General features: G+C 38.0%; 1 protein-coding gene, 1 non-coding gene and 1 pseudogene across 8 annotated transcripts in view; 2 read left to right on the forward strand and 1 right to left on the reverse strand.

Moving 5' to 3' along the window:
• Prelid2 (PRELI domain containing 2) overlaps positions 1 to 27,838 on the forward strand; it is a 99,473-nt gene that overhangs the window by 52,830 nt on the left and 18,805 nt on the right. For all 7 annotated transcript variants that reach the window (XM_074076738.1, XM_074076737.1, XM_074076739.1 and 4 more), the window contains one exon: positions 25,016 to 25,085. In XM_074076738.1, the coding sequence (XP_073932839.1) occupies positions 25,016 to 25,075 (60 nt within the window). In that variant the 3' untranslated portion in view covers positions 25,076 to 25,085. The remainder of the gene's footprint in view (positions 1 to 25,015; positions 25,086 to 27,838) is intronic.
• Positions 4,948 to 5,864, forward strand: LOC141423893 (GTP-binding protein Rheb pseudogene; annotated as a pseudogene).
• LOC141424396 (U6 spliceosomal RNA) lies at positions 7,760 to 7,866 on the reverse strand. Its single transcript, XR_012449333.1, has one exon. It is a non-coding gene; the product is annotated as a U6 spliceosomal RNA (small nuclear RNA).

The following is a 27,838-nucleotide window of genomic DNA, read 5'->3' on the forward strand; positions in this document are numbered from 1 at the left end:
TCCTTGGCTGTACAAGTGCAATCCTACTTGTCTGTTTTGCTTTTGTTGCCTGTGCTTTTGTGCTCAAATCCCAAACCATCTTTGCTTAGACCACTGTTATGGAGCCTCTCCTGTGTTTTCTTCTAGCAGTTTTAGAGTTTCAGGCTGATATTTAAGTCTTTAATACATTTTTATTTCACTTTTTAGTATGTTGTGAGATAAGGTACAATTTCATTCTTCTGTATGTGACTGTTCAGTTGTTTGGTGGTTCTACACCATTTGTTGAAGAGATTGTTTTTTTCCCATTATGCAGAACCTTTGTTAAAAATCAAGTATAGGTTCATTTCTGATCATTTTATTCTTTTCCATTTGTTGATTTGTGGTTTTTTTATGCCAGTAGCATGCTGCTTTTTTCTTTTCTCAATAATTTTTTCCATTTTTAAAAAAAATTATTATTAGCATATCATAGTTGTACAGAGGATACATTGTGATATTTACATATGTGCTTACAATATATCTTAGTTAGATCTATCCCCTCTACCATTCTCCCTCAACCCCCTCCCCCTTCTTAGAACTATTTCACCGCTTTCATTCTTCTGTTTTCATATATGTCTATAAAATACATCCACCATATTCACGCTTATTCACTCTTTCCTTTTGCTCACTCCACTCCCACTGGTACCCACTCCCAGAAAACTCTATTTTCCCCCTCCTGTCCTTCATTTAAAAAATTTTAAGTGTATGTTGATAGTTCAAGGGGGTTTTACCTTTGTACCTCAGGCCCATGTATATTGTGCTTTAATCAAATTACACCTCCCCATTACACTTTACTTAACACCATGAGTAGCATGCACTGTAGTTTTATAATAGGTAATTTAGAATTAAGTATTGTGATGCCTCTTGCTTTGTTCTGTTTGCTCAAGATTGCTTTGGCTATTTGTGGTTTCACATGAATTTTTGGGATTGCTTTTCTTTTTCTGTGAAAAATAACATTGGAATTTTGACAGGGATTGCATTGAATCTGTAGATGGTTTTGATTAGTATAGACATTTCAGCAATATTAACTCTTCTAATCCATGAACATGGGATATATTTTCATTTTCAATTTCTCCCATCAGTGGATTTTTTTTTTTTAGTTTTAAATGTAGGGATCTTTGATCTTCTTGGTTAATTTTTTTCTAAGTGAGATTTTCTTTTTTGTAGCTATTATAAATGGTTTTTAAAAATGTTTTAGACAGTTGCTTGTTAGTGTACAGAAACAGTACTGAGTTCTGCATGTTTATTTTGATCTAGTAACTTTACTGAATTTATTTATTCCAAGGTTTTTGCTTGAGTCTTTAAGGATGTGTGTGTATATATATATATATATATATATATATATATAATCATCTTATTAGCAAACAGACAATTTCACTTCTTTTCCTATTTGAATGCCATTTATTTCTTTCTCTTGCCTAACTGCTGGACTTCCAGTTAGTTTGCAAATATTATGCAGCCAAATAGTAGCTACATATAGAGTATCTCCACATTTTCCTTCAACTCCAGGGGATTGTCTTACACTGTTAAACTGGATTTTTGTAAGGCTAAAATAAAAAGCATACACCCTAAAAGAGTGACATGTTCAGATTCTTTAGCTATAACTTATGCAAGCCAGACCTTCAAAGCAGTGCTGAAATTGTTCGAGTTGCCCTCCTGTTTCAGTGACAAATACTTCACCCACTGTTGAATTCAGTCTCTTTCTGCCTTAGCCTTCTGATCGACACAATAAGAACAATGATGGAACTAATAATGGGGACTTGCCAGGGCAGTGGATGAAAAAGCAAATTATTTTTTCACACATTGAAAATATATTTCACAAACTGGAGAAAAGCACATCTACATGATCGAATAATGAGAGCTCTGCGTTTCCACAGCATCTGTGGTAGTCTACTTTGGCATGACAAGGTTGTTTTCACCCATATTATCTCCTAAGCCTCCTCAGAAAGAGGAAATGAGAAAGATGTAAGTAATCATGTGGGAGTTTGCCAGAAAGTTCTTTGGATTTTGGTTCTGAATTTTGTTTCTGGAGGGAGGAGTCAGTGATTATCTTGCTTTGACTTAGAGGGGTGTAGACTAAAGCACAAAAAAAGTCATGCTCATTGTGGTATAAACTGCTTTCTTAACAGAGGAAAATATTTGTTCTTGGGAGCAAGATACACTTTTTGTGTGTAAATTAAAGACATAGCTCAGTAACATAAATAGATAGTAAGCATGTCTATGATATTAAAGTTTCATAGTAAGGGTAGTAATTAGAGGGAAAATATATTAAAAAGCTTTTCAGAAGGGAGAAGATGAACAAAATGGTGAGGAGCCATGCCCGAACCAAGGCACTTAGGTGACTGTTTCCTTCTGTTTGGATGCCTGAGGTCTGAGGCTGTGACCTGGCTCTGGCCTATGTTCCTTAGCTTCACACAGTTCTTGGTCATTTCCCTCAGTTGCAGAGGGAAGTTTTAATTAAATATTAAGCCTTTCACCAGTTTCTGTTTTCCTTCAGATCTTTCTCTCTGTTTCTTTGATCTGTGTTTTCAGTGTACTTGCTTACCTTAAGGCACATTCAAATATATACTTGACATCATCCTTAGTATGCTTTCAGCTCTTCCAATCCTTCTTCTGTTAGCCATCATTCGTCAAAACTGTCCACCAGAACATGAAATCAAAGCTGAGAGATGGAAACTATGGCAGAGTAGAGGGATGGGTGGATGCCTCTCTGTTTCTGTGGATCAGGAGTCTGGGTATAGCTTAGTCACATCTACTTCAAGGTCTCACAAGGAGATAATCAAGGTGTGATCTGGAGCTTGATGGGGAAGATTCAATTCCACACTCGCTCATTGTTTCTGGGAGGTAGGATTCAGCTGGCCTCCTGTGGTCCCTTGCCACATGGGTCTGGCTAATACAACATTGCACAACCTGGAATTGAGTGAGTGAGAGGGTCAGAAAGTGTTAGCAAGGTGAAACATCATAGTTTTTGTAACCTAATCACAGAAGTGACATCCCTTTAATTTTCTCATTCTTCTAATTGGAAGCAAGTTATAGATGCAGTCCACACTCAAGGGAAAATTGCACAAGGGCATAAATACCAGGAGGCAGGGGTCCCTGGAAGCCAGATTAGAAGCTGCCTGCCGCATTGATGTAAGTCAGTTTGTAAGCCAAGTTGTATGCACAACTAGTAAGCTATTTTTGGCACGTATTGATAACTGGTGATAATTAGTGGTTGCTGATGATCAGCTATACCCCCAAACTCATTATCAGTTTATGAAAAAGTCCTACAATACTACTAGGCATTTATTAATCATTTATTTGCAAGTAGGCATAGAGTGTCTGGTTTGTTTCATAAGTTCAACTAAGTCTCCATCCTTTTGGGTACTCCCACCATGAACCACATGAATACTTCATTGAAAGTAGAGCAGACAAACTAAAGCAGATACCTTAAAGCAACTGAGGCCAATAGGAAAAGGGGAACAGGTACTAGAGAAAAGGTTAAATCAAAAAGAATTAACCTAGAAGGTGACACACACGCACAGGAAATCAATGTGAGTCAATGCCCTGTATAGCTATCCTTATCTCAACCAGCAAAAACCCTTGTTCCTTCCTATTATTGCTTATACTCTCTCTTCAACAAAATTAGAAATAAGGGCAAAATAGTTTCTGCTGGGTATTGAGGGGGGGAGAGGGAGGGGGTGGAGTAGGTGGTAAGGGAGGGGGTGGGGGCAGGGGGGAGAAATGAACCAAGCCTTGTATGCACAGATGAATAATAAAAGAAAAATGAAAAAAAAAAAAAAGAAAGTAGAGCAGACAGTACTCCAAAGCCAGGGTTCAGCTGTTTATAGAGCTTGAAGCAGCCAGTGTCTTCTGAACCAGAGACTCGGCATAGGGCAATTAAGGTCTGAACTGTGGGGGCTGTCCCTAATGTTGGACGATGAAGGGCTTCCTTGGTTGGGACTTACACCCTGATCATGCAAGGATCGACACCTTTCTAGATTATCCTCATATCTTCAATCCCGTTCATTGCATTAATGAGAGTCTCATTCTAATACCCATAATGCTAGTTAATAAGCCACTACTTTACAGTGAAAATTCATGGCTTTAACATTCCTCATGCTAATTATCTTTCAAGGATAACGATAAATGAAATTTCTGGAGAGTGAGGTTGCTAATTACAATGCTCACAGCCACCCCTTGGAACCTGAAACCCACATTAGGGCAACTGACTGTACCTGGTGTATGTCTTGATCTAACACATACATGGCACGGTATTATACTGAATGTGCTGAAACGTTTTAATGTAAAAATTATACTCATATTAATAACCTAACCCTAAGTATCAGCTTCTGAACTAAAAGCATAGTACATTGTGCCTTTGGAAAATCATTCAGTGTGAAACAAGGTTCCAGCTGCATGCTTAGCATAGAGATTGAGTGTGTAGCTTTAGAGAAAGGCTCCTTTCCTTGGTCCCTGGTCTGGTTTGATGTCATTGTTTACATCTTGGATCTCAACTTTCCTTCTAAAAGATGGACTGATCATAGTCCTATTTCACAGGGTTTTACAGGATTAAGTAAGGTCACATATTTGACACATCCCTGGCATTCAGTCAAGCCCTCAATAATTACTGGCATTAAGAAAGGTTCTGGGGCTGGTGGAGTGACTCAAGTGGTAGAGTGTCTGCCTAGCATGTGTGAGGCTCTGAGTTCAAACCCCTGTACTGCCAAAAAAAAAAAATAAATTAAAAGAGAGAGGTTCTGAGGCAGTTGTGGTGGTGTACGTGTAATTACAGTTACTTGGGAGGCAGAGACAGGAGGATTGTGGTTTGAGGTCAGCCTGGGCAAAGTTAGTGTTAAGACCCTATCTGAAGGCCACTCGCCCTGGTGCAGCCACTGCGGATTGCAGCAGTAGGAGTCCTTGCTCCACAATTGATGTGGTAGGCCAGGGCTGATGCCTTAGTCCAAGTCCCAGAAGATGGTAATCCTGGGATACTGATCTGTGGGGAAGTCCTCACTGATGATTCAATTTGTTGAAAGCCAATATGTTGAATCCTATGATCTAACCATAGGAAACACTTTCACAAAGTTGACCACAGTATATGGAGAAGAATATCATCTTCAACTTGTAGACACAGCTGGGCAAGATGAATATCCCACTTTTCCTCAGACGTACGCCACAGATATTAATGGTTATATTCTTGTGTATTCTGTTACACCATTCAAAAGTTTTGCATGATGAAAGTTATCCATGGCAACATTGGATATGGTAGGGAAAGTACAAATGCCTATTATGTTGGTTGGAATAAGGAAGATCTGTATAAGGAAAGGGTGATCAGCTATGAAGTAGAGAAAGCTTTGGCACTGGCAGAGTCTTGGAACATGGCTTGTTTGGAATCTTCTGTTGATGTTTTTTATTTTTTATGGGACTAGGGTTTGAACTCAGGACTTCATGCTTGCAAAGCAGGCACTGTACTGCTTGAGCCACACCTCCTGTACGTTTTGCTCTGGCTATTTTGGAGATGGGGTTTTGTGAACTATTTACCCAGACAGGCTTCAAATCCTGATCCTCCTGATCTCAGCTTCTAAGTAGCTAGGATGGTGTGAGCCACCAATGCCTGGCTTGTTGAAGTTTTTGAAAGGATATTTTTGGAGGCAAAAAAAATAGATGGGGCATCTTCACAAGGAAAGTCTTTGTGCTCAGTGATGTGACAATTCTGTTGCAGAACCTTGGACACTGGGAGTATATTCTACCTGAAGAAGGAAAATGCCTGCCATCCTTTTTTTTTCTGTTGTTAACCTGAAAGACAGCACTTGGGTCAGAGCTCCTTCCTTTTCAGATTATATTAAACTCTGACTCTGTCCATATGAGTTCACTTTTATTTTCAAATTTTAAGCAGTCATATTTTCAATTTATATATTGTATTCCTTAATATTATGAGCACAAATTTTATTGATGTTAATTTTTCAGCATAGTTTGTTGTTTAAAATAATGTAATCATCAAAACAACACATATTGTTATACTATTTCATCATGTTAAATGTACACTTGTAAATAAATAGTTGCAGACCTTAAAAAAAAAAAACTCTATCTGAAAAACAAACTAGAAATGAAGAAAATTGAGGGTATGACTCAAATGGTGAGGCCCTGAGTTAACTTCAATCCCCAATACAACAAAAAATAGGAAGAGGGAGAGGGGAATGTAAATTTTAGAAATATAGTGGTAAAGGTCAAGTTTGCATTGTTTAAAAAAATTTTAAAATAATTTTCTCATAAATTTTAATTTTTAATTAAAATTTTTTTTGAGACTGACTCTTGCTCCATAGCCCAGGCTGGCCTCAAACTCACCATCCTGCTGCCTCCACCCTCTAAGTGCTGGGATTACAGTGTGCATCGCCATGCCTAGTATAAATGATATATTTTTGGTTAAGAGTAGAGTGAAAATAAAATTCTAGTACTTGATATATCCACATTTAGCATGTTGATGTAGATATTTTCATGTCTCTGTGTATATATACATAAATACGCATATGTAATTTTTTTTTAAAAAAAAGCAAAGTTGAGATTATTAGCCCAATTTTTTCATTTATGAACGTATTGTCAATTTTTTTCTGTCATCACATATTCCTTGAAAACATGACTTTTGTGCCTAATAAAAGCTCTTATTTTTGGTTTCTATTTTTTTTACTATTATAAGTAACATTGGGGGTAAATCCTTAAATAAATTACTTGTGTACATTTCTGGTTGCTTCTTGAGTGAAAACCTATGCATGTTAACAAATTTCTTCCCAACTCGAAAAACTAAACTCCCCCAAAAATCAATGCCCCAATGAAGAAATGGGCAGAAGAACTGAACAGAGCTTTTTCAAAGGAATAAGTCAAAATGGCCAAAAACACATGAAGGAATGCTCAACACCCCTGGCCATAAAGGAAATGCAAATCAAAACCACATTAAGATTCCATCTCACTCCTGTTAGAATGGTGAACCAAGAATACAACAACAAATGTTGGGGAAGATGTAGGGGAAAAGGAACCCTCATACACTGCTGGTGGGAATGTAAATTAGTACAACCACTAAAACAGTATGGTGACTCCTCAAAGCACAAAAAAATAGAACTGCCATATGATCCAGCAATACCACTGCTAGGGGTATACCTGAAGGAATGTAAGTCAGGCTACAACAAAGGCACCTGCACACCCATGTTTGTTGCAGCATTAGTCACAATAGCTGATCTATGGAAATAGCCAAGATGCCCCACTTACTGATGAATGGATCAAGAAAATGTTGTATTTATGTGTGATGGCATTTTATTCAGCCATAAAGAAGAATGAAATTTTGTTGTTTGCAGATAAATGGATGAAACTAGAGAACATAATCTGAAGCAAAGTTAGCCAGGTTTGGAAAACCAAAAGCTGCATGTTTTCTCTCATATGTGGAATATAGACCTAATACAAATATAGCAATATTATGAAAAACAGGTCACACTAAGGGAAGGTCACCTATGAGAGGTAGAGGGTAAAAGAAGGAAGATAAGAAGGTGAATATGGTGGATGTACTTGCTAAATGAGAAGGAACATAGAATTTTTAAATTGGTTGAAACCACCTTAAGAAGGGACTAAGGTAGAAAGAAGAAAAGTAGAGGAGATAAACCAAATCTGTCTGTAATACATATATACATGGAAGTGCCACAAGAAAACTCCCTCTGTAGCTATCTTAAACAAGCAAAAATGTCATTTTTTCCTTTTTTTTTATTGCTCACCTACTAAAGATATAGAATGCTTCATGAATTTGCATGTTATCCTCGCACAGGGGCTGTGCTAATCTTCTCTGTATCATTCCAATTTTAGTATACGTGCTGCTGAAGTGAGCACTCATTTTTCTTCTTTTTATTTTTTTCTTACACAAAATTAGAGAACAGGAGGGTGGAACAGGTCCTGCCTGAGGGAGTTGGTACTGTGTGCACATGTATGTAAATGGGAAGTGATACCTATTGAAACTATTCCAGGAAGCAGGGAAGGGGATGAAGGAGAATGGTGGAGGGGGTGAATTTAACTATGATATATTTGTTATGCTGTAAGAACATTTATAAATGCCACACAGCAATAAAAAAAATAGAATTCTTCCAATTTATAGCTTCCACCACTGGTTGGCACTGGTATTTTGGTTTTCTCCCTATATGACTTGAATGAATGACTTAATCTCTTAGAACTTCTGTTTGCCAATAAGAAAGTAGGGCTGATTATTCTCACTGCATAGAATTGTGAAGAAGAAGCAAAAGTGTTAGCTCCTGTCCTTGACTGTCTACTGAGAAGATGGTTGAAAGTTACTGATTCTGCCATTAACTAGTGCTTTGACCTTAGTCCCCTCCAAACTTTCTATATTGTGATACCATTGGCCTAGCAGCTCGGAGATGCTCAGTTCTTGAATACCAAATTGAAAGTCCTGTGTACACACATGTATGGGTAGTCATAACCCTGAAAAAAATTGAAAGTGGACTTTTCAAAATTCAGTAATTCCAAGATCGAGGAAAAGCACACATAAAACTGTCATTCAACAGAATAACTAAGAGTCATGAGTATGACATAAGGACACCAGTGTAATAGTATGCTGACTACATGGGAGAGACTTTCATTTCCTACTTGGTCATGTCATTCTTTTAAGATTCTTTCCATTGCTTCAACCACTTGAAAGGAATGATGAAATACGTTCTCTCTTCAGTTCCAGAGGGTTTATTTCCCAGCTCTAAATTTACCTCTGCTGATAATACTTTTTAATCCCACTCTGGAGTGCTCAAATAGATTGATTTAGTTGATATTTATTCATTAGATGCCATGAGAATATTACCAGGAATTCTCATTTTTAACAACTTATTTCTAGATCAGTTAAATCACAGTAGCTTCTGTCTCCTTACACAGCCCCCCTCTCCCCATCAGTTCTGTTCATACTGTTGCCTGTAGAGTTTAAGTCTCATGAAACACAGCCTTTGCAGGGAAAACATCTTGGAAAAAATGAGTATTCTGTGAATGATAACAGTTTCTTTTCCTTCCACTGAGTTTAAATCAATGCCTTTACCTTGTCTGTGAGGCTTAGGAATCCAAAATCCCTCTATGGCTCATTTAAATTCATCAGGGTTATAATAGACTTTGCTCAGTGGTAAAGCTTTTGGGAATCCCTTAAATCAGCCAGCTGAAATTCTAGGACGTGCCATCTATGAAACTAGATGAAGCCTGGGAAGTCAAGCTTTTGCCTGAAATGACAGAAAGTGGCTTCCTGAACTCCAGATGTGTTGGTGTCATTGCTTGTAGAGTGATGGGAGAATGTATGTCTGCGTCCAGTGTTCTGAGGAGTGTGTTGACCCAGATAGGAGTCAGGAACACAGGTTCTGCCCTTTCTTGGCTGCTCTCTGACGGTCATGGGTACTTGTTCTAGTTGTTCTGGGCTCCTCTATCATTTTCTGTAAAGTCAGATTGGACAAAGTCATTTTCAATGGTAAAATTGTATGCTTTAAAAAAAAATCTTCTCTCCCTTTTCCCTTAATCTCTAAATACCTACACATCTCCTGTTAGTCTTTAAGTGTACATAAAAAAATTTAGTAATTTAAAATAAGTAGGGATCCAACAGCATTGGAGGTAATTAATTAATTAATTAATTAATTAAATTATTCATATGTGTATACATTGTTTGGGCCCTTTCTCCTCCCTGCCTCCTCCCTCTCCCCCCTACCTCCTCTCACTTCCAGGCAGAACCTGTTCTGCCCTTTTCTCCAATTTTGTTGAAGAGAAGATATAAGCAATAATAAGAAAGACAAAGCATTTTTGCTAGTTGAATAAGGATAGCTATACAGAGAGATTCCTAGCATTGCTTCCATGCACAAGTGTGTTACAACCCAAGTTGATTCATCTCTACCTGACCTGTTCCACTGATTCCTCATCCTCTTCCCATATTGACTTCTGTTGTTTTAAGGTTACTGTATTAGCTAGTCTGCAGTGGGGACATCAAACACTTTTTAAGTTTTGGGTTTCTTACCTTTTCCTATTCCTCCTGTATGTGTTCTCCCCTTAGTGTGTGACCCAAGTCTAATAATATTACTGCATTTGTTTTAGATCTAAAATCCGCATATGAGGGAGAATATACGATTTTTGGTTTTCTGAGCTTGGCTAACTTTGCTTAAGATCATGTTCTCCAGTCCCATCCATTTACTTGCGAATGATGAGATTCCATTCTTCTTCATGGCTGAGTAAAATTCCATTGCGTACAAGTACCACATTTTCTTAATCCATTCATCAGTGGTGGGGCATCTTGGCTGTTTCCATAACTTGGCTATTGTGAATAGTGCTGCAATAAACATGGGTGTGCAGGTGCCTCTGGAGTAACCTGAGTCACATTCCTTTGGGTATATCCCTAGGAGTGGGATTGCTGGATCATATGGCAGATCTATGTTTAGTTTTTTAAGAAGCCTCCATATTGTTTTCCAGAGTGTTTGTACTAGCTTCCATTCCCACCAGCAGTGTTTGGGGGTTCCTTTTTCCCCACATCCTCACCAACATTTGTTGTTGGTGGTGTTTTTGGTGTTCTAACAGAGATGAGGTGAAATCTTGTGTGGTTTTGGTTTGCATTTCCTTTATGGCCATAGATGGTGAGCATTTTTTCATGTGTTTTGGCCATTTGGATTTCTTCTTTTGAGAAAGTTCTGTTTAGTTTACTTGCCCATTTCTTTATTGGTTCTTTGATTTTGGGGGTGTTTAGTTTTTTGAGCTCCCTGTATAGTCTGGTTATCAGTCCTTTGATGTATAGCTGGAAAATATTTTCTCCTACTCTGTGGGTGATCTCTTCAGTTTAGAGACCATTTCTTTTGTTGTGCAGAAGCTTTTTAATTTTATGTTTCTCTTTCTCTTAGTTGCTGAGCTGCTGGGGTTCTATTGAGGAAGTTCTTGCCTATACCTATTGCTTCCAGAGTATTCCCTGCTCTTTTCTGTACTAACTTCAAAGTTTTGGGTCTGATATTAAGGTCCTTGATCCATTTTGAGTTGATACTAGTACAGGGTGATAGACATGGATCTAGTTTCAGTTTTATGCAGGCAGCTAACCACTTTTCCCAGCAATATTTGTTGAAGAGGCTGTCTTTTCTCTATCATATGTTTTTGGCACCTTTGTCAAAAATAAGGTGGGCATAGCTATATGGGTTCATATCTGGATCCTCTATTCTGTTCCACTGGTCTTCATATTTGTTTTTGTGCCAGTACCATGCTGTTTTTATTGCTCTGGCTCTGTGGTATAGTTTGAAGTCAGGTATTGTGATACCTCCAGCATTGCTCTTTTTTGCTGAGTATTGCTTTGGTTATTCACGGTCTCTTATGTTCCCAAATGAACTTTAGGGTAGATTTTTCAATCTCTGTGATGAATGTTATTGGGATTTTGATGGGAATTGCATTAAACATGTAGATTGCTTTTAATAATATAGCTATTTTTACTATGTTGATTCTACCAATCCATGAGCATGGGAGATTTTTCCACCTTCTGTCGTCTTCCTCAGTCTCTTTCTTCAGGGGTTTATAGTTCTCCTTATAGAGGTCATTCATTCACATCCGTTGTTAAATTTACTACTAGGTATCTGATTTTTTTTGAGGCTATTGTAAATGGAATTGTTTCCATATATTCTTTCTCAATTTGTTTGTTGTTAGTGTATAGAAAAGCTAATGATTTTTTTAAGTTGATTTTGTATCCTGCCACCTTGCTGAAGCTGTTTATGTTGTCTAGGAGTTTTTGGGTAGAGTTTTTTGGGGTCTTTAAGATATAGGATCATGTCATTGGCAAATAGGGATATTTTGACAGTTTCTTTACCTATTTGTATTCCTTTTATTTCTTCTTCTTGCCTAATTAGAACCACTCTCTTAACTGCTATTCTTTTTTGACTTCTCATTATAGAAGACAGAATCTTTTCCTCCAAAGAGCTTAGGTGGAGATAAGACAACTGCATGGCCCATCTCTGTCAGCATTGGGTGTATATGTGACCTTGAAGTTGACACTTACTTGACTCTAGAGAAGAGGTCCTTGTCTTCCCAACACTGTGAAACTTGCCTTCTTAATCCTCCTGCACTCTCACACCCAACCAGGTATCTGGAGGTTTGGGAGATGTGTTGTCTTCACTATTTGTTTCCAACCAATGTAGTATTCTGGGCCTGTTCTCTCACTCTATTGTGTTAAATTCAAAGGTAGTGATTAGGAAAACAGGAATTTGTGGCCCTACGGCAGGTACAGAATTGAAAGTGGAGTCAGTTTTGCCAGGGTGCATCGAAAATACAGCCAGAAAAGAAATACCAGAAAAGAAAAAAGAACAGGCTGCATCTGCACACTATGTAGACTAAGTGTATTTGAGATACAAATCTGTTGTGAACCAAAAATATTACTTGTAGGATTGGGCTTGGATTCAGCTAGACTCTTTGTGCTAAATTAAGGCTCTTAGTTTGATCAAAAAGACCAGGAAAATGTCATTCAGTTGTCTCAGCTCAGGGGTTCATACAGAAATCTGGGTATAGTTACTTGACATCGAAAGGCAATTGCATTTCTTAATGGTATAACCAGTTGTTAGACTGCAGTGTGTGTTCAAGTCTTGTAGCATGCTAATTAAAAGCTCTTGGGTTCTCTGAGGTGTCTGTTCCCTTTGGTCATTTTCCCTTTCTTTGTGGAAAGTTCTTATGCTGACTCTGCACTCTGGTAGGATTTCAGCTTTTGCTGATGGACCTCTTTAGTTATGTCTACTCTTTGTGGGACTTTGTCAGTGGACAAAGTGCCAGAAAGGTGATGGGATGAGGCTGTAGTGTCTGCCTATTGTTAGGGAAAAAAGCAGCATTGTGTCTAGTGAAGCCAGGTTTGTTGGAGTGATATTTCTTTGTCACTTTCAGGGTTATTTATTATTTTTTTGAATCCTGTTTGCTGTGTGGGGTTTGACCCCTTATTCCTTAGCTAGCTGTCTTTCTTAGATTCTTCTTACACTATTTTTCTATTTTTTTCTCTGAATTTCCTTAGTGAAAGAAAGTGGTGGCTTTTGCAGAGTTAATTAACTTCTTTCATATTGATTCCAAGTTTAACTAGAATTTAAAGGCTATAATTAAAATTTTTCTTGATCAGTGGCCTTTAGTGGGGTATAGCTTTTGTTATTTTTAAAGATATTAACATTTGCTAAAACCTACTGATTTTTCCATTATTCTTTAATCTCCTTAATATGTTTGAAATAGTCCAAGTTTAAGGAAATTATTATGTTCTTCCCCAAAGACTCTTTTTTAAAAATCTTTGAACAAAATTTTCATAGGAAGTCTTTAAAAATTTCTCTGAATAGGTGCTATCTGCATATAAATATTTTAATTTATATTCACAGTAGAGCCAGTTGTGATCTTTTGCTTCAACTCCCATTGAAACCTGCAGAACACTAAGCACTGACCGCTGTGTAACCTTGGTCAAGCCATCTGAATTCTGTGACTCATTTTTCTCTCTGTAAAAGGAAGACAATACTGGACATTACTGCCTGCTTCACAGAGTACTTGTGAGGAGTAAACTAATCACATACACCAGACACTTAGGGCAGGATTTGGCACACAGCAAATGATCAGTTGTGTTATCGTTATTTAAAATACAAAGAAGTTAAAAGTGAAACTTACTGTTACCATTATGACATTATAAACAAACATTTAGTGGTTGTGATGACTCTTTGGAGTCAGCCTGACCTAGATTTACATTTCAGTGCCTCCCTTATGGGGTATATACGAATTCAGCTTCTCTCAGGGTAAAATGTGAAAATACTCTCTACCTTATGAGGGCTAAAAGAGATAGTATAAGGAAGGGATTAAATTACCTGGGCACCCAGTAATAATCCATCAATCATCATTGTCATATTTCCATTAAGACCCAAATTGGAGCCTGGCATGGCAGTGCATAGCTGTAATCCCAGTACATGGGAGGCTGAGGCAAGAGACTCACAAATTCATGGCCAGCCTGGGCTACATAGTGAGACTCTGACTCAAAGCAAACAAAAACCTATATTGGAAGATTTCTTTCTAGTCTTTTATATGAAGATTTTAAACAGTCATTACTGCAATATTAGTACAATTTCATGTCTCTTTTTTTTCAAGTAATACTTTATCACAAATGCTTTTCACAGCAAGTTAATAAACTAAACTTCAAAGCTATCATTTTAATGACTGCAGAATATTTCATTAAGTAATTCTAATAATGGGCTTCACTCTTTAGTATTGACTATTGAGGTTATTTCCAGTTTACACCAATGTGAAACATCTTCATGTAGAACTTTTCATGTTTTGTGGCATTACCTTAGAAAAGACTTCCTGAAGTACAGTCTTGTTCATATGTGACAATTTTTATGGTTCTTTTAATGTATTCTTTGTCTCCCTCATGAATGGCTTCTGTGTGGGGCTCATCACTTTAGCCTCAAGACCTAGCACCTCATCAGTGCTCAATAGTTATTTACTGACTGAAGGAATAAATGAACGTTAAGTTACTTTCCAAAAGTGGTAAGACCATTATATTTTAATTATAGACTTAAAAGAAAGGAACTTTGTTCCACTTTTATCAGCATACATTAGTAGTACAGGGGTTTCATTGTGATATTTCATAGATGTGTATATACTTCGAACAAGTTCACCACCTCTGTTATGTTCCCTCAGCCCTCTTCCCTCTTACCTCCCTATAAAAGAAGGAACTTCTTGTCAAAGGGGCAATAGGAAGAGTAACAATATTGAGCATAGGTAATATTTATTGAGCACTTTCTATGCCCCAGGCATCATCCTGAGTACTTGTCATGCATTACTTTATTCAGTCTGCTCAGTGATTTTCTGTGGCATCATCATCATTTTATAGATGAGAAGACACAGAGGGGTGAGTGAACTTGCCTAAGATCACACAGGTGGCACGTGATAGTGCCCTGATTCAAACCAGGGGGTTGGACCATTGGTCTGAGCACTTGACTAGGCTGCATTACTTAATGATACCAAAAGTCCTTCCCTATTTTACTCTTCTAACAGCTCACCCCTTTACTTCAGCCAGTGTAACAAATTATTTCCCAGAGAACCTGAATTGGTCGGCCAAATTCTGTTTTGTTTTGTTTTGGTGGAACTGGGATTTGAACTCAGGTCGTCATGCTTGCAAAGCAAGTACTTTACCACTTGAGCCACACTTCCAGTCCAGTCGGCCAAATTCTGAACAAGGAGTAGATCAGAGCTGTCCCTCAGCCTCCAGGATTTTGCTTCAGTTTCCAAACAAATGCTGGAATTGATTCTAGTGCTTGGGTTTAAAAATAATCCTGCCCCTGCATATCCCAAAGTGAAGAGTGTGTGAATGCATTTTTTATAAGCCTTGAAGTTTTTATCGAAGGAAAGAATTTCATTACATTATTTAACATTAAAGACAGCTAGTAAATATATAACCTCATCCATGTAGGTGTTATTAATCCATGGAGGAACATAGCTGAGACCAAAGGATGTGATCCTGGATTAACCGGTAGTGTTTCCTATTTAATTAGCAGTTGCCATAGTAGAGTGACTTTAAAAAAGTATCGACCCATGTCACTATCCTGTCCATTTCTTCAATCTCTCTTTTCTAGTTTCTAGTTTATTATGGGGATTGGCAGTTTTAAAAACATCTATCTCAGTAAGCGCTACAAGGTACTTTTGTCCTTTGTAAATAGTTGACTTAAAAGCAGCAAGAAGGATAGGGATGCTGGTTTATGCCTGTAGTGCTAGCATTCAGGAGGCTGAGACAGGAGGATCACAACTGCAAGGCCAGCCTGGGCTACCTGGAAAGACCCAGTCTTACCTCGTCCCCCACAAACAAAACAAATGAAAACAAGGAGGCTGCTTATTTTTAGACTACTATTACCTGTGTGTAGAGATATTTTTATTTTGCTGGTTGGGGGTACATTGTAGCATTTATAAAAGTTCTTACATTGTATCAAATATATCACACTTGAATTTACCCCCTCCATCATTCTCCTTTATGCCCCCCTCCCATTCCTGGAATAGTTTCAATAGGTCCCATTTTTCCATTTACATACATTTGCACAAATATTTGCACATAGACATTTCAATTTTTAGTGATTTAGTAGCCTTCCTTTTTGTTTTTTTTTTAATTGTACTGGGGCTACATTGTGACATTTACAAAAGTTCTTACAATATGTCAAAGTTGAATTCACTCTTCACCTTCTTCATCATTCTCCTTTATCTCTCCCTACTTCCCTTTTTTAAAAATCCTTTTTTTTTTGACAGTACTGAAGTTTGAACTCAGGTCCTCATGCTTGCCAGGCAAGTGTTCTACCATACCTCTTGAGCCACTTCACCAGCCGTAGCTTTTCTATATGTAACTTTTATTCTGATTAAGTGGTTAATTTGTAATGCTGTTGGAATTACAAAAATGCATTACATTTTAAACTTGCCATAGACTTAACTGTTCTGTCACTCCACAGTCCATGTGGAGCACAGGAGTCAGGCCAGTCATGTGTATGTTGCTGTTGTTAATTACAGCACTCTGGCTCCATGTTATAACAGGATGCATTATTCACCAATTATGAGTTTTGTCCTCAAGAAATAATGATCATGTTTAGCACCAAAAGGCCTTTAGTGGGAAGTAAAGGAATTTCCCAGTTGGTGTTAGACAGCTGAGCAAGCAATTGTAATCGATAGATACTATATTGGAACAGAAATGCTTCCTGTGGACATGTTTATCCTTCAGCTTCTCCAGGGTGCACGAGTGAGCTTTGCCTGGTAGAAACAGAAAATGAAGTGTAAGTGGAGATGTGATGAGGTGCTTTTGTTTTTAGGGTAATTTCAAGAACTATATGTGGTTTGTTCTCATCCTGCCTCCCCTAAATTTATAAAATTAAGACCACCTAGATATAAATGGAAATAACTTGAAGATGGCAGGAAGGACCATGCCTGAAGTGACATTTTTTTTCTGGCAATTTGAGAAAAGAATCCCACAAACATATCTTTTAAAGAAGGTAGGTAGTGTACTGAGGGATTGCAGTCACAGAAATATGGGTATGAATCTGGATTCTGCTAGTTTACTAGCTGTGTGCTCTTGGTCAAGTTTCTCCACTTTTTTGAGTTACATTTTCCTACCTGACTGACTCATAGATTGGGTGTGAGGGTTAGATGAGACCAGGTATGCAATGCCCAGCAGAGACCCAGTGGTTAACCCCTAGTCTCTTGGGTGCCAGTAGCTTCATATGTTGTCTCATTAAATCCTTAAGAGTAATTCTTCAAAAAAGTATGCTTATGTTATTCTCTCCACCCATTTTATAGGCAAAGACATAGATTCAGTAAGGTAAGTGTCCATTGTGGAAAGAGGTGGAGAAACTCAGATTTAAATCCTAGGCTGGACATGCCACCTATGAGACTGTGAGCCAAATTTTCACCTTTCTGAAGCTGCTTCCTTACCTGGAGAAAATGAAAACAAAAGTCTCTTACCTCACAGGACTGTAAAATTAAATGAGATAATGAAGCTAACGCCCTGGCGATAATAAGCCCATAATAAAGTCATTACCTCAATGTTGTTGAGATTTGGTGAGATGGGCTTTTACTGAAATGATGCTTTTAGGAAATTAGACTTTGTTCAAAGAGAACTGTTTTGAAGACACAGGAGATTGTCCCTACATGTAAAGATTGATAACTTATAGAAATGCATAGATCTGAGGAAAGAGAAGGGTAGAAATTAAACATAAAAGAATTATCTAAGCATCTGTTGTATTTTATTATCTGGTCATCAGTTGGATTTATTTATTCTTTTAGAGAAACTCATTGATAAAATGTAAATATGCTGCTCACCATTTTTTTCTCAGAATAGGGAAGAAATAAGAAATTATGACTGAACCTAAGTCCAATGAATAGTGAAAAAAATGGCTGACAATAGGGAATTGATAGGAACCTTGTTAGTTCTTATTTTGCCTCCACTGAGAATTGGTACTGGAGCATTCTGGTGCCAGGCACTGAAGCAGTTCTATTTGAGTGTAAGGGAAAGTTGTCTTATATTTAGGACTGCCCAGATGGAGTGAAGAGTAGTAAGTGCCCCAAGAGTGGAGGTTTCTAAGCAGGTAACAGATGATCAATTGACAGGAATGTCATGGGTGGGGTGTGGTACTGGGTAAGAGACTGTACTAGATTAATGGTGAAGAAAAACCATATTTTACATGAAGTCTGGGTCAGGGGAAAAAACTATGTAAAGGTCACATTTAAAAAAAAATTCAAAATTAAGACAGATTGAACTACATTATAGGGTAGAGGAAGAACTTTACCAAATAGAAAACACCAGTAGCTTAAAGGTTTATGACAGGTTGGATTTATTTGGAAATTGACAATAATGGAAATGACTTTGTAATAGTTCCTTTTGATATTTGATCACAGGACCTCTTTGTAAATCAGATGGGCCACTTTTAGTCCTTTGCTGAATTTCCTGTCTGAACTAAGTAATATAAGGTTCTTTGCAATTTTTAGATTTTCTTTTGTAAGCTGTGAGAATTAAATATTCTTCTTGAGGAGAGAGAAAGATTTATAATATGAAGCAAATATATCTGAATTATTGCATCAGTTTAATGTTCTACAGTTATACCTAAAGATTTTGAGTTATTAGTGAAAATAAAAATGAATCGTATTCAATAGTCTATTAGCAACTATGGGAAAATTATATCGAAGCCATACCTTCTCCCAAGCTATTCCTACTTTTCAATATTTGAAAGTATTATATTTAAAATAATTTGTAGATGTGATTAGATATTGATTCATATATTAAGATTCATGACATTTTGTTTAGAAGCAGTATGAAAGTATCTGATTTGTTTATCAGGACTTTTGAGCATAGTCGATAGGGAAGAAAGAAAACTTCTTGCCATGTATCCAGCATTTTAATAGGTATTTTCACATTCACATTCTCTTTGAAACTTCTGGCCCCCTTCATGGTATAAGATCCTGGATTTTAGGCTCTCTTGGTTGCCTTGAGTCAAATCTAGGCTCTGATTCTTAAATTACTGTGTGATTCTGGACAGGATGTTTCTCTGAGCTTTGATCTCATTTTCCCCTACCCCGTCAAAGTAATCATCCTCTAAGGCAGACAGAAGGGTAAAATAGGCTAATACAGGGAAAGTACCCAGCACACAGTATGCGCCAATAAATTTTAACTATATTATTGTTATTTGGTGTTACCTCAGCTTTATAGATGAGGAGGCCCTGATTTTAAAAGAACTGGACAGCATCATATTAAAAGTTGCTTTATTGTGGACTGAGGTATGGCTCAAGTGGTAGCGCCCTGGGCCTAGAAAGTACAAGGTAGTAGTTCATCCCCCAAGACCACCTAAAAGATGCTTTATTGTGATAAAAGATCTCTTCCTGCTGAGCTTTGCTTAGTGTTTTTCTTATACTTCTATGAGAAAACTGGATGCACATCCCTCCCTCCTTCCCTTCCTCCCTCCCTCCCTCCTTCTCTCCCTCCTTCCCTCCCTCCCTCCTTCCCTCCCTCCCTCCTTCCCTGCCTTCCTCCCTCCCTCCCTCCTATATGATACCCACTCTGTGCTGTGTCCTATTTAGGTTAGATCCTAGGGATTCAGCGGTGAACACTGGCCAGATCTTTCTTCCATCCCCATGGAGCTTACCTTCTAGTGTAGATGACAGACTGTACAAAATATTTTTTACAAGCATGTGATTCTCTTGTACGTATGAATGCTGTATGGGCAGAAGGACCAAGCAGTGTGATTTAGACTGTGGTTGGTCTCTTTGAGCTGGGGTAATCAGGGGAGGAGGTAATCTCTGGGAGGTGCTGGATGAGTTGAGATCTGAGTACTGAAAAGAGCTAGGTGGCCACTTGAAGATCTGGAGTTGTTCTCCAGAGAGAACAGTGAGTAAAAAAGCATGATCCCTCTGTAGAAAGCCAGTGTGTGTGCATGTAGGTGGTGAGGAGAGAATTCAGGGAGCTATGGGTGGAGAAGTGGGCTGGAAGCAGATCAGACAGAGACTGTTAGCTATGTAGATTTCATTATAAGAGCAACAGGGCACTCTTGGAGGGTTGAAGCATGGGGGTGACAGTCTTACTCTCTTATTCAAACCTTCACGATTCTGCATAAAGTTTTATGTAAACTAACATAATGCAAAACTATCATCAAAAGGGAAGTGAAGTTTTTGAAGTAAAGTATATGCAAAATTTTTAGTGAAGTGGCCAGTGGATTATAATTCAAACTTCAACATTGCAAAGTCTCCCACCTTCTCAATGTCTGCTGGCCAATCCAGATTCCTTATGCCAACAGCTGCTGGCACTGTTGATGGTATTTGCTCCAAAGTCATGACCCACAGAAAGAATTGTTTCCAGTGGGGTCTTTAACACCATTTTTTTTTTTATCAGTGTGATAATTAACTGAGCAGCTCTCTTTTGTTAAGAGGTCTGTATGGATGTGCCTTTTGAGAACTACTTTAGAAGTATGTAATTTTGGAAGGTCTAATATTACTCTCTTTGGAACCTTCTAGGTAAATCAGAGGTGCTTACGGAGGCATCAGTGTTTGATAACAAAATAAATATACCGTCTGGACTTAGCTGTGTTTGCTCTTAACTTATTCCTGCTCCTCTTAAGACAAGCTTTGTTTTTCCAGTAATAATCAGTGATTTCTCAGAAACAGAGTGGGGAATTCATGAAGTGTTTGAATCTGAAAGACTCTGAGAATCCTTTGTGGGAATACCCTTGGGCAGCACAGGTTGGTATTAGGGAAATGAGACTGTAGATAGCTTACTTATCTGTACATTGACAAATGGAGAAAGATAGCCTTGTAAGAGAGAGAAAAAAATTCTCTATGGGGAGAGAATAATAAAATCAACCTGGTTTATGGTTTGTCAATCCAAAAAGCTTTTAAGCTGTATCTATAAAGGTGGATCCACTTAACATTTGTTCTGCATTTCGGGCATCATTGTGTGATAAGTGGTGTAAATTTAGCCCCTTTAAGTTCTGATCTCCTGGGGGTGAGATTTAAGTGTAGGAATGGACTTTATTTGAAAGGACTCTATCGATTGGGCTTTGATTTGGTCCTTTACCAAAGAGAGGTACTTAATAATGGCTGGCCTCCCTGTTAGTTTTTGTTTTTTTAAAATTCATTTTATCTGCCTCTCTCCCTGCCCTCATTCTCCACGTGGTATTCTAACTGTTCTTCTTGAAAAGACTAAAGTGGTACAAGAGAGGGGAGAAGGGGGAAAGAAAAAGAAATCAACTGTCACATTGTGAACATAATTGATTCAATAAATAACGTCTTTCAATTCCCAAGGCAAACCTCAGAGTCTTCACTTAACGTCAATTAGCGTTGGCCTCAATAAGTGGTGGCTGTCTTAATTTAGATAGATGGGAGAGTTCACAGGTTCTTACTTCCCATGGAGGGAGTGTGCTTTTCTTATTTTAAAGACATACTGTCTAGATTTACTTACCAGCTTTGAAAAGGAATTTATGTAGCAATTTTTATTCTTTCTTAAAGTAGAAAGAAGGCATTTAGTTATTATCTAGGGGTTCATTGAAACACATGGATAAAAATTCTCTGGAATCCCCTAGACTGTAAACTCTACAATGGAAAGGGCTTTCCTTGTTTGTTCACCATTTAATCTCCAGTGCACATAGTAGGTGCATAATAAATATTTATTAATTGGATCTGTTGCTGAATGAATGAGAAAAAAAAATTAGTACAATCTGAGTTTTATGTTAAGGATTTGGTTAAATTTGTTCCACTGGCCATTTCATCTCTGATCCCCACTTCTTCCTCCCAATTCTTTAAGAGGCAATCAGCTTTAAGAGTAGTATATAGTACATCTTCAGAGATGATTAAGGAGAACCTTTGTCATCACTTCCCAGACAGGCTGACTAGGAAGGTATCTCAGAGGTGGTACTATTTACAAATGCTAGTAGATGAACTTACTGAGTTTCAGAATCACATGCAGTGTTATCTAAGTGTGGATTCCAGGCCTCTGCCCTGGGATTCCTGCGTGAGTCACTGGTTGGGCTTAGTAATCTGCATTTGCTTTTGTGGCTTGCCCTAATAATTCTGGGGTGCAGCTGGCTGTAGAAGGCACTAGTCCAGTTTATTTCACAGCCCCCTGTCCTCGGTAATCTAAGGTACTCCTTGGTAAAAGTAATCAGCCTTATTTGCATTCCTACCAACAGTGTGTAAGAGTTCCTGTTTTGCTGCATCCTCACCAGAATTTGTTGTTTTTGCCCTTGAAGACGGCCATTCTAACTGGAGTGAGATGAAATCTTAGTGTAGTTTTGATTTGCATCTCTTTTATAACCAGGGAAGTTGAATACTTCTTCATGAATTTATTGGACATTTGTACCTCTTCCTTTGAAAATTCCCTATTCAATTCATGTGCCCATGGGATGTTGTTTCTTTGGGGGTTGAGTTTTTTGAGCTCCCTGTAGATTCTGGATATTAGTCTCTTTATCGAATGAATAGCTGGCAAAGATTTTCTCCCATTCTGTGGGTAGTCTCTTAAGTCTAGTGACTGTTTCTTTTGCCATGCAGAAGCTTTTTAGTTTGATGCAGTTATATACATAATGTGTATACACAACACACACATATACACACACATATGTACATACACACAATAGAGTTTTCACTCAGCCATAAGGAAGAATGACACCTTATGGTCTGATGGTAAATGGATGCAATTGGAGGACATCATATTACGTGAAGTAACCCATGTTCAGAAAGACAAATGCCACATGTTTTCTCTCATATGTGAAAGATAGATCCATAAGATAAACATATACACAAAAACAAACATGATCATATACACACTCATATGTGTGTATATGTTTGCAATAGTGGAACTGCTCCATGGAACTCGGGGGAGGAGGGAAAGGATAAAGTACGAACAGTGTCATAAACATAGCATCTATTCAGGTAGAAGTTATAATGATGTGTATTGAAAGCTGTTGAAAAGTGGGGGGTGGGAGGGAAGGGTAAGGGAGAGCAATGGAAGGGGTTGAATGGACCAAAGTAAAGTATACTCACAGTGGGAATATATTCAGAAACCCCTTTGTCCATTGACTTAGAAATTAATAATGGAAGACAGGACGGTAAAATAGGTACAGTGCGTGTGGGGGATACTTGTGGGAGGGGGACCATGAATGAAGGAGATTAGGATGAGGGACTGTGGTTGATGAACTTCATATACCTATATGAAATAGAACAAAGTAACCTCTTGCAGTTGCTTGAAGTGGGGCAGGGTGTGTTCGAGGGGGAAAGAGGGTGGGGATGGTCTAACTAATATACAATATAAGCCTATTTGAAATTGTCATAATGGACCCTCTGTACATGAATATATTCTAATAAAATTTTTTTTTAAAAAAAGTAATCAGCCTTAGGAACCCAAAAGAATGGCTAGTGGCACTGTGACTATAGGACCCAGGTCTTCTCAGTCTGATAACAGTACTCCTGACTCTGTAGCTGTCACTCCAAGCTTTTCTGTCTACCTCAAGATCATTTCATGGTTCTTCCTTCTGAGAGAGTGCAGTATTTGGGGTGATGGCCCTGAAGAATCTGAAGGACCTTCTGAATCAGTCGACTTTGGTGTTAAATATATTTTATTGTGTTCTCTGGTGATGCCTTGGAGTATGCTCCATCCCCATCTCTTGGCTCAGAACAAACCTCAGAAGGAAGTTCCTGCCTTTCTCCTGTAGACACACTAGAATTTTCTAGTCCTGCTTGATCATAAGAGAACCACCTGAGTGCTTGTTGAGGATACAGAAGTCTGGACCTGCTCAAGGCCTGTTAAGTCAGAATCTTCCTGAAAGTGCCTGGGAAAATGTATTTTGAGTTCCCTTCATCATCATTGTTCTCTCACAACTCTTTTCCAGGCTCATCAGAACAGCGACACCCTTTCCCCAAGACTCTACCTAATAATTACACTCTATTCCTTCTTTTCCATCTGAAGGTTTTACCCTCTGGCCTGCAAAACTTGTCTTTGAAGGAGAAAAGGAGTATTTGCTCCAAGGTAGACTTTTACTAGACAGGCTGGGATGGACAGCTGTGGATTGAGCAGTGCAGGAAGGCCCAGGGTGCCGCTGAAGCCAGCATAGGGTCCTATGTGCTTTTTCTGGTTTCACTACTTAATAGCTGTATATTTGGGCAAATTACTTAAATCTCCCTGAATTTTTATTTCCTCACTAGTAAAGTGGAGCTTAGAATAGTACTTAGGAGATTTGTGTGTATCGAACAAGGTGCCCTCAGTGGGCTGTAGGCCCAGACTCCTGGATGGACATTTTCATTTGCATTGCATTGGAGGCAGCTCCTGTATCAGCTCCATGGGGAATGAGGGAAGCAGGATGAGGAGCAGGTGATGTGATACAGTTGCAGCAAAAGTCTTGGCTGTTCCCATTGGGATATAGGTATAGAGTGGTTTCACACTTGTCCTGAAGTGAGGGAAGCAGGCCAGGTCTCTATTCCCTATATTAACTAGTTTTTGGATGTGGGGTGCCTCTTCCTTTGGCTGAGAGTGACTGTGTGCCCTCAGCAGCTTATAGTAGATGGGGTAGATGGAGGAAGGAGTGATTCCATCCTGGAGGGGCACCACAGAACCCACTACCAAGGCAGTCCACACAAACCTTGGCAGTGAAACCAGCACATTTGTTAGCATTCAACAGACATCACTGTTGCTGTTGTCCTAGATCTGGCAGTGCACTTAGTAACTGGACCATTTTCAAGAAGTTGCTTAACTTCTTTTGGGCTGTTTTCTCTTGTTTAAAGCAAATGCTAAACTCTTCTGTACCCACCTCTCAAATAGTTCTGAGCACATGTGGAGAAAGTGTGCATGAAATTGCTGAGTAAAATGTTATAAAAATGTAAGGGATGACTATGAGCCTACTTTTTTTTTTGAAATGAATATATGGCCAGGGCCTAGATTCCCTGAAGAGAAAAGGTTGTGATAAATGTAATGATAAATGTAAAAGCGCTTGTCTATTAGATATGGCATTTTGATTTTTCTTTCTTCTCTCCTTAGGGAATTAGAATAATGGAGATGCTGCTAAAGGAACAGTGTGGTGCCCCCTTGGCTGAATAAAGAATCATCAGTGAGTACCAAAAGCATAATCAGAATTATTTACTCAAGCCATGTTTTCATGCCTGGTATTGTGCATTGGCCTCCCTGGGCTATTCATGATGCACATTTCTTAGCTATTCACACAGAATGCTATTGCGCACGTGTTTTGTTATCAGCTCAGTACCTTTATTTGCTCGGTTCTTTGATTTTCAGAATAGTTTTGTACTACGTGCTGGGTTGCAACTGCATTCAAATTGTTAAAACTCTTCAGTGTAATCTACCATGATTGGGACCCTTATGGTGGCATAGATTTGTAAAGATTGAAGCTCAGGATTAACTGAAGCTCATTTTTATTGTTCAGAGAACAATAAAAGGAGAGATTTAAAGCTGTAATTGGAGCAGGAAGGATAACAAGAAAGAAACATATCGATTGGCCAGTGAAACAAATATGTCTCATTAGTCTAGAAACTAATCTCAAAACCCCAACTAAGAAATGCTCCAAAATCAACCTTTTGAATAGTGACATGATGTTACAAGCAGAATTTTTCATACCTGAGCTTCTGTGACAGGTGGCAGTCAAAACACAGGTGCACTAAAAATATCATATAAGATTGCCTTTAGGCTATGAGTATATGTGTACATGAAAATAAGTGAATTTCATGTTTATACCTGGGACCCATTCCCAGGATATCTCATTATGTATATGCAAATATTCTAAAATCTGAAACATTCTAAAATCCAACATATTTCTGGTCCCAAGCATTTTGGATAGGGGATAGTCGACTTGTATATGCTTCTACTACCTGAAGGATTCTGAATCTTGAGATTAATTCTTGGGCTCTGGGTTAAGAGTGCCTTGACTAATTTTCCTCTTTCTGTACAGAATGTCATTGAAATTTTGATGGGGATTACATTGAACATGTAGATTGCTTTTGGTAGTATGGCCACATACAGCATTGATTCTTCTGATTCACGAGCATGGAAGGTCTTTCCATCTTCTGATGTCTTCTTCAGTTTCTCTCTTCAGTGGTTTATAGTTTTTATTAAAAAGGTCTTTGGTCTCTTTCATTAAATTTATTTCAAGTTACTGTATTGTTTTTGAAGCTATTGTAAATGGAATTGTTTCCCTGATTTCTTTCTTAGACTGTGTGTTGTTGGTATCTAGAAGAGCTACTGATTTCTGTATGCTAATTTTGTACTGCTACTTTGCCAAAAGAGTTTATGATTTCTAGTAGTTTTTTGATAGAGCTTTTGGAGTCTTTTAGGTATAGCATCATGTCATCTGAAAATAGGGATAGTTTGACTTCTTCCTTCCCTATTTGAATCCCTTTTATTTCTTGCTCTTGTCTGAATGTTTTGGCTAGGAATTCCAAAACTATATTGAATAGGAGTGGGGAAAGTAGACAACCCTGTCTCATTCTTGACTTTAAGGGGAGCAGTTTCAGTAGTTCTCCACTTCATATGATGTTGGCTTTAGTAGGTTTGTCATATATAGCCTTTATTGTGTTGAGGAACACTCCTTCTATTCCTAGTTTCTTCAGAGATTTTACCATGAAAGGGTGTTGGATTTTGTCAAACGCTTTTTCTGTGTCAATTGAGAGGATCATGTGTTTTTTGTCCTTGCTTCTGTTTATGTGCTGTATTAAGTTTATGGATTTATGGATGTTGAGCCATCCTTGCATCCCTGGAATGAAACCTGCTTGGTCATGGTGTATGATCTTTTTGACATGTTGTTGAATTCTGTTTGCCGGTATTTTGTTGAGAGTCTTTGCATCTATATTCATTAAAGATATTGGTCTGCAGTTCTCTTTTCTGGTTACATCTTTGCTGTGTTTTGGAATGAGTATAATACTGGCTTCATAGAATGAGTTCCTTTTCTATTTCCTGTAAAAGTTTGAGGAGTATTGGAGTTAGTTCTTTAAAGGTTTGGTAAAATTTGGCTATGAATCCATCAGGTCCTTGGCTCTTCTTTGTAGGGAGACTCTTTATTACTGCTTCAATTTCATTGTAAGTAATAGGACTATTTAGATGGTTAATATCTTCTTAGTTCAATTTTATTTTTTTATATGCATGTAGGAATTTATCCATTTCATCTAGATTTTCCAGTTTACTTGAATATAGGTTTTCAAAGTACTCTCTATTGATTCTCTGAATTTCATTGGTATTTGTGGTTATGTCCCCCTTTTCATCTCTAATTTTATTAATTTGGGTCTTCTCCCTCCTCTGTTTTGTTATGTTGGCTAAGGGTTTGTCGATCTTTCCGAAGAACCAACCTTTTGTTTCATTGATTCTTTGTATAGTATGTTTGGTTTCAATCTCATTTATCTTGGTCCTTATCTTTATTATTTCTCTCCATCTGCTGGTTTTGGGTTTAGTTTGTTCTTGTTTTGGAGCTTACAGTTCATCATTAGATTGTAATGATGAACAGAGAAGTCTCTGTTTTTTTTTTTTTTTAATGTAGGCACTTATAGCTATAAACTTTCCCCTTAGCATGGCCTTTGCATGTCCCACAGATTCTGGTAGTTGTATTTTCATTTTCATTGGATTCTAGGAACTTTCTGATTTCTTCCTTATTACTTCATTCACCCATTGATTTTTCAGCAGTGTGCTGCTCAGTTTCCATGTGTTTGAATATTTTATGGGGTTTCTTTTCTTTTGTTGTTGACATCTAGTTTTATTCTGTTGTGGTCTGATATGATGCAGGGGGTTATTTTGATTTTCTTGAATTTGTTGAGACTTGCTTTGTGTCCTAAAATATGATCTATTTTGGAGAAAGTTCCATGA

Source organism: Castor canadensis, chromosome 6, assembly GCF_047511655.1.
Source record: "Castor canadensis chromosome 6, mCasCan1.hap1v2, whole genome shotgun sequence".
Taxonomy (NCBI): domain Eukaryota; kingdom Metazoa; phylum Chordata; class Mammalia; order Rodentia; family Castoridae; genus Castor; species Castor canadensis.